This window comes from Colobus angolensis, unplaced genomic scaffold, assembly GCF_000951035.1.
Source record: "Colobus angolensis palliatus isolate OR3802 unplaced genomic scaffold, Cang.pa_1.0 Scaffold158, whole genome shotgun sequence".
Lineage (NCBI taxonomy): Eukaryota > Metazoa > Chordata > Mammalia > Primates > Cercopithecidae > Colobus > Colobus angolensis.
In genome coordinates, this window is record NW_012114688.1 from 1,908,938 (window position 1) to 1,916,345 (window position 7,408).

General features: G+C 47.0%; 1 protein-coding gene across 1 annotated transcript in view; it reads left to right on the forward strand.

Moving 5' to 3' along the window:
• The window catches only part of IL12RB2 (interleukin 12 receptor, beta 2), a 92,555-nt gene extending 88,565 nt beyond the window's left edge, over nucleotides 1–3,990 (forward strand). The window contains exon 16 of the mRNA XM_011936877.1: nucleotides 3,209–3,990. Coding sequence (XP_011792267.1) covers nucleotides 3,209–3,751 — 543 coding nt within the window. The 3' untranslated portion in view covers nucleotides 3,752–3,990. The remainder of the gene's footprint in view (nucleotides 1–3,208) is intronic.
• The last annotated feature ends 3,418 nt before the right edge of the window (nucleotides 3,991–7,408 follow it).

Sequence of the window (7,408 nt, forward strand, 5' to 3'; positions counted from 1 at the left end):
TGGGATTACAGGCACCTGCCACCACGCCCAGCTAATTTTTGTATTTTTAGTAGAGATGGGGTTTCACCATGTTGGCCAGGCTGGTCTTGAACTCCTGACTTCAAGTGATTCACCTGCCTCAGTCTCCCAAAGTGTTGGGATTACAGGCATGAGCCACCACACCTGGCCTAGAATGTCTTAAGAACACTATGTGCATATAATTTTTTTGCAAAAATAACCAGTGAATTAGAAAATTTTTTAAATTAAGCAGCTTAAATATGGCCTCCAGGATGAAGGCCTTGAGATGGCCTTAGAACCCCATGTGGCTTGACCCTTGAAGGAGGTGGACTGTTTTTAGAAAGCAAACTGCTCTCCGGGTGCTAGGCAGAGGCAGACAACAGAAACACAATAGTGTGTCCTCCCCTTCTAGCAAATGTGCTTTGAGCTCTCAGGCCTTCCCTCCCCTACTGCCTGCTGTTTCTTAAGATGTGGCTACAAAACCATGTGCCCTAAAGCTCTGAAGGAAAAGGCCAGATCATAAAGGGGATTGCTGGAGTGTTATCCAACTTGTAAAAGCTTAAAATAGTATCCATGAGGTTCCTAACTGATAGTGGTTTAAGAGGCCTGCCCCCAAGGACTTGGCAGCCAGAGGGCCCGCTTTGTAAAAGCCGTGAGAAGCGGCCTCTCAGTGCTGCTGTTGCTCTCCTGACAGCAGAGCAAACACCTCACCTTGTGAAAACGACAAGCCATTTCCGCACAGGGTGTAATCTCTCCCACATCTGTGGTAGCAGCACTTTGGCAGCTCAGCTTCCCAGAGCTGCCAGCTGTGTTCCGAGCCAGACCAACGTGCCAGGGCCAGTTTGGGTAGTGATCAGAAAAGAGCAGCCTCCCTAAAGTGAAACACATACACACATCCTCTAGCTTGGCAGGGCCCTTTGTGGAAATCTGTTCTGAGACAGGGCCATTGTTCACTTTCCTGACACTTGCCATGTCCAAGGTAAGGGAGGGGATGTCAGAAGAAGATCCAGACCAAACCCCTCTTGCACAACTTGTCATTGGACAAATCGGAGAACTGAGGCCCTAGAGAGGCCTCAGTAGACCACTGTAGACTGGTTTTCCCCAGGCTACGGTGTCAGAGTCGGGACTAGTCCCCAGGGTGTGCCTTGTCCCACGGCTATTTTTTGTCATCCTACTCCTCCTATAAGACATGGTCCCTGTGCACACATAGCTTACAGACATTTAAAAAAAGTGACAGCACAAAACATCACATGCCAAGAACTTAACGGTGGTTTCTTCATTGAATAGGCATCCAGGGGAAGGAACAGTCACCAGGGGCCTCATGGAAGGAGAAGGCACCAAGCAGGGGACAGTGGGAGGCACACACAAGCAAGGTGAAGGCTGGCGGTGGAAGCAAAAGTGTGTGGGGCGTGATTAGTGAGAGAAGGGCGTGATTAGTAAGACTGGGACAGTGGCTGAAAGAGCAACTTCTGAAGAGAAAGGGAGGTGGAGGAAGGGCAGGAACCAATTGCCAGGCCAATGCTGGAATCTTGACTGTACATGGAAGCCAAGTCAGTAGAGGCTCTGGACCTCTGCTTGGGAAAGATCAGGCAGCCAGTGTGTAGGATTGTTTCTAGGAAGCAGAGAGACCCCAATTAAAGCCCAGTTTTTAAAAAGTGTTAATAAGAAAGTGCCAAGGACTTGGACTCAGGAATTGGCAGCAAGTTCGGAAAGTAAAGACATAGGACATTGAAGAGCTGGTCACTGGCAGAACGCTAAGAGAAAATAAGTGAGATAATTAATTAATTTTAAAAAGTATAAGCTAATTTTGTCTGTTACAAACACAATTAGCTAAAGGCAAAAAAAGATGAAAATTTCTTCTAAAAATATTATTCCAAAGTTGTCTTTCTTTTTTTTTTTTTTTTTTTTTGAGGCAGAGTCTCGCTCTGTCGCCCGGACTGGAGTGCAGTGGCCGGATCTCAGCTCACTGCAAGCTCCGCCTCCCGGGTTTACGCCATTCTCCTGCCTCAGCCTCCGGAGTAGCTGGGACTACAGGCGCCCACCACCTCGCCCGGCTAGTTTTTGTATTTTTAGTAGAGACGGGGTTTCACTGTGTTAGCCAGGATGGTCTCGATCTCCTGACCTCGTGATCCGCCCGTCTCGGCCTCCCAAAGTGCTGGGATTACAGGCTTGAGCCACCGCGCCCGGCCAGTTGTCTTTCTTAAAAGCAGATCTGACAAGGAATACTACCTTGCCTGAAACCTTTCAGTAGTTCTCTCAAGGCAAAAACACTCTTGTGTCACTTAAAAGGCCCTGTGTGATGTGACCGCCTCCTATTTCTGAAGTCTCGGGTTACCAGTCATAAGAAATAACTAGCAGGTTCCAAAATACACCAGTCCTCCTTGCCAGCACCTTCCTACCTGGAAAAGACCACACGTCTCTCAGGACTCAGCTCTCGTGTCCCTTCATCACCTGTTTAGTGTGACCCTAAAGGCTTCATTGCCTCCTCCCCAAGACAGAAGCAGTCTCAGCCTTTCCTTTGCATATCCAGTGACCTCTGTCCTTGAGGAAAAGCAGATAGTACAGCTTGGTTCACATTAGAAATCGGGCTGGGCGTGGTGGCTCATGCCTGTAATCCCAGCACTTTGGGAGGCCAAGGTGGGCAGATCACTTGAGGTCAGGAGTTTGAGATCAGCCTGGCCAACATGGTGAAACCCTGTTGTCTCTACCAAAAATATACAATTAGCCAGGTGTGGTGGCACACACCTATAATCCCAGCCACTCGGGAGGCTGAGGCAAGAGAATTGCTTGAACCTGGGAGGTGGAGGTTACAGGCAGCCGAGATTAGGCCACTGAGCTTGAGCCTGGGTAACAGAAGGAGACTTGGTCTCAAAAAAAAAAAAAAAAGAAGAAGACAGAAGGAAAGAGAGAGAAAGAAAGAAAAGAAAAGAAAAGAGAAAAGAAAAAAGAAAAGAAAAGACAGAGACAGGTTGAAGGTTGAGCAAGGTAGTGAATCACTCACTGGCTGGGGGTTGAGAGGAGTCTCCAGCTCCTTCCCCTCTGCCTCCCCAACAATGTTAACTATTTCCCTTACCTCACAAACTCCAGTGCCCACCATGTTGCAGGGCTGAGGAGACAGTGCAGGTTGTGAGGCCTTTGGGAACCCTGGAGACATAGGTTGTTAAGTTCGCTTCTACAGCAGTGTGAGCCTCTTCCTCCTCCTTTTGCTCAGGAGAAGACACAGCTGCCCTTGGACAGGCTCCTGATAGACTGGCCCATGCCTGAAGATCCTGAGCCCCTGGTCATCAGTGAAGTCCTTCATCAAGTGACCCCAGCTGTCAGACGTCCCCACTGCTCCAACTGGCCACAAAGGGGAAAAGGAACCCAAGGTCACCAGGCCTCTGAGAAAGACATGATGCACAGTGCCTCAAGCCCACCACCTCCAAGAGCTCTCCCAGCTGACAGCAGACAACTGGTGGATCTGTACAAGGTGCTGGAAAGCAGGGGTTCCTACCCAAAGCCAGAAAACCCAGCCAGTCCCTGGACGGTGCTTCCAGCGGGCAACCTTCCCACCCACGATGGCTACCTACCCTCCAACATAGATGACCTCCCCTCACATGAGGTGCCTCTCACTGACTCTCTGGAAGAACTAGAGCCTCAGCACATCTCCCTTTCTGTTTTCCCCTCAAGTTCTCTTCACCCACTCACCTTCTCCTGTGGTGATAAGCTGACTCTGGATCAGTTAAAGATGAGGTGTGACTCCCTCATGCTCTGAGTGGTGAGGCTTGGAGCTTTAAAGTCTGCGTGCCCTCAACCAGCACAGCGGGTCCCAATTCCCCCAGCCCCTGCTCCTGCAGCTGTCATCTCTGGGTACTGCCATTAGTCTGGCTGCAGCTAGAGGACAGTCAAGCCAGCTCTGGGGGAGTCTTAGGAACTGGGAGTTGGTCTTCACCCAGATGCCTCATCTTGCCTTTCCCAGGGCCTTAAGATTACATCCTTCACTGTGTGGACCTACAGACTCCAATGTGAATTCCTAGTAAATTTCTTGGTATGCTGGCCAGAAAGGGAAATGAGAAGGAGAGTAGAAACCACAGCTCTTAGTAGTGGCATACAGTCTAGAGGACCATTCATGCAATGACTATTTCTAAAGCACCCACTACACAGCAGGCTGTACACAACAGATCAGTACTGTCCGACAGAACTTCCTGAGATGATGGAAATGTTCTACCTCTGCACTCACTGTCCAATACATTAGACACCAGGCACATTGGCTGTTAATCACTTGGAATGTGTTTAGCTTGACTGAGGAATTAAATTTTGATTGTAAATTTAAATCACCACACATGGCTACTGGCTACTGTATTGGAGAGCACAGCTCTAGATGGCTCCTAGATTATTAAGAGCCTTCAAAACAAATCAACGTAGTTCTACAGATGAAGACATAAAAGACATTAGTAAACACCAATGTAAAAGGGCCCCCAAGGTGATCATGACTGGTCTTATTTGTAGAAGTCTAAGAATGTACCTTTTTCCAGCTGGGCGTGGTGGCTCACGCCTGTAATCCCAGCCGAGGCAGGCGGATCACAAGGTCAGGAGATCAAGACCATCCTGGTTAACATGGTGAAACCCTGTCTCTACTAAAAGTAAAAAAAAAAAAAATTAGGGCATGATGGCAGGTGCCTGTAGTCCCAGCTACTCGGGAGGCTGAGGCAGGAGAATGGCATGAACCCGGGAGGTGGGGCTTGCAGTGAGCCACTGCACTCCAGCCTGAGCAACAGAGCAAGACTCTGTTTTTTTGTTTTTTTTTAAAAAAAAAAAAAAGAATGTAACTTTTTCCTAGTTTTGCTGGTTTATTGTTTTACTTTGGCTTCATCCTCTTTCAGCAAATCAAGGGCATCTGGATGATGAAGACCTACTGTAAACTCACCATAGTACCATAGTACCTTGGGCAACCCAGCCTCCCCCTCTGAATCTTGGGTGTCTTGTAAAGGGCTGGACCAAAGGCTCTCTGACCACTTGTTTCCTCTCTTTTTTGCTGCAGTAGGCCCTGCCTTCAGGACCAGGGCTGTCTCAGGGTCTAAGACCCCAGACTCCAAGGTTGTCCTCAGAAGTTGTCTGTCCCCTGTTCCCAAAGGCACAGCTTTCATTCCCTGAGAAGATTTTGAGCTGGTCCTCTGCCAGCTCAAATTGAGCCTGGAAGATAACTCTCTTTTCCACAGCATGGACTTGGAACATGATCCATGTTTTGCTCTTTAAAACTGTGGCCCCTGGCTTGCCACCCTCCCTGGCCCATTGCTGCCTCTGTCTCTTCACCATAGGCACTTTTGCCTAACTAGTGGAGAAAAGTCTCCGTCTAAACTGCTAATAGTGCTCTTCCCTAAAGAACAAGATAAAAGATCCAAAAAACTTTTTCTTAAATTCCTGTCAAGCCTGGGGTCTACCCCCTACCCCTTCCCACATAAACATTGGAACTGAGATGGTTTCTCCATCATCCTCTGGATTTTCATTTAACAAAGTACTTGTGGCAAATGTGTACTTCTTCCCTAATGTGTGGAACTAGAAACTTGTCCATACATACCCCAGTCCTGTAGAAATAACTGTTCTTGGGCTTTAGGTTTTCCAGATTTCCCTCAGAGCTCTAGAAATTGAGCGATGGACAGTTGCTCTGCTTCTTCGGGTTGAAACTCTTGCTACGTCCTTGCTTCCTGCAATTCCAAACTTAACACCTATAGTTTTCTCAGACTTTTTTTGAAAAGTTCCTTCCTTTCTATTTCTATTCCACTCTATTTAGCTATTATTGTGCGGAACCCCCAGTGGTTCCTTTCCTCTCAGCATCACTGTAGCTTGCCTGCACCCAGGACATGCCCTTGACTGGCACAAACCGTGACAAATAAGGCCACCTCCTCAGAAGCGGAACAACCTATTATCCTTTGGCAATGGGAGCTAACTTCACTGTTTTCTTACAATACCCGGTCTTTCCTATCTTTAGTTTCTTTTTGATTACCTCTCATCCATCTCAGTCACTCTTCTCCTCCCCTTCCTTGTGTCTACAATACCCCATTTTACCAAGTCTCCCATTTAACCTCCCCACCCTTTTCTTTCCCTTAAAGTCTCATATGATACTGCAGTCCTCATTTGTCTTCCCAAAAAAAAAAAAAAAATTTTTTTTTAAGGAATCCTTCCTTGACTCCTAAAGACTCCTAAGGATGCTGAGGCCTCCTCAGCATGATTTCCATGTACTTACTTTCTCTGTTGGACTACAGACAACTTGAAAGCAGGAACTTTGGCAATGTTTCCCCAGCACCAGCATCATGCCTGGTCCATAGTAGCTATCAATAAAAAAGTAAGCATCATAAACCCAAAAGTACCTGAGAAAGGTCTCAATTAATTTAAAAAGTTTTTATTTTGCCAAATAACACATGACACAGCCTCAGAAGGTCCGGAGGACATGTGCCCAAAGTGGTTAAGGCACAGCTTGGTTTTACACATTTTAGGGAGACATAAGACATCAATCAACATATATAAGATGTACATTGGTTGGGTCTGGAAAGGCAGGATAACTCAAAGTGGGGGCTTCCAGGTCATAGGTAAATAAGAGACAAAAGGTTGCATTCTTTTGGGGTTTTGATCAACCTTTTACTAAATACATAATTTACATGTGAGAAGGAGGTAGCTCAGGTGAACAGAGGGATGACTCTGAGTTCTGTCTATCTTTTGTCCCACGCCTGTGAAGATCAGCTATGGTGAAATTCAACAGAACTGTTTTAGAGTAAAGATCTTGAAGCCCTCGTAGGCAAATTGTGAGGAAAGTATGCAGTTTTTTGGGGGAGGAGGGGAATAAAATGGGAGGCAGGTTTGCCTGATGCAGTTCCCAGCTTGACTTTTCCCTTTGGCTTAGACTGATTTTCTTTTAGCTGCAGCATCACCTGCCACTGCTTTGTCTTATTCTTTCTATTCCAGAAGCCAGCTCATCTTTGCCCATTTCCTCCTTACTGGAACAATTGTTTGCATTCATTCATTTTCCTTCCCAAACCCCATTCTCTCCCATTTGGTGACAGCACCACTGTGATGCATGGAGGGGTGTTTCTGGTTTTAAAGATGTATTTGAGCCTGTCTTTGGCAGCTCCGTCTGCCAGATAAGGTGCCCTCTTTCCATGAATGACAGAGGATGGGTAACTCTGTTCTGCCATTGCCCCAAGTGGTTTTCACAATCTGCTCTTCTCCCCGCTGCCCTCCACCACTAGTAAAAACCCCAAACCAAGTTGCTAGGTTCACCAGGTCTAGGTGATACTCACCAACATACAGCCAGGCTTTCATTCTTCAGGAAAATTGTCAGTAATTTTGTGGTCTTATAATGATCTATATTGGTTTCCATCCATGGCTGCTGGCTCATGACGTCAGAGGTGTTTGAACCACAGTGACTCCATCTTGA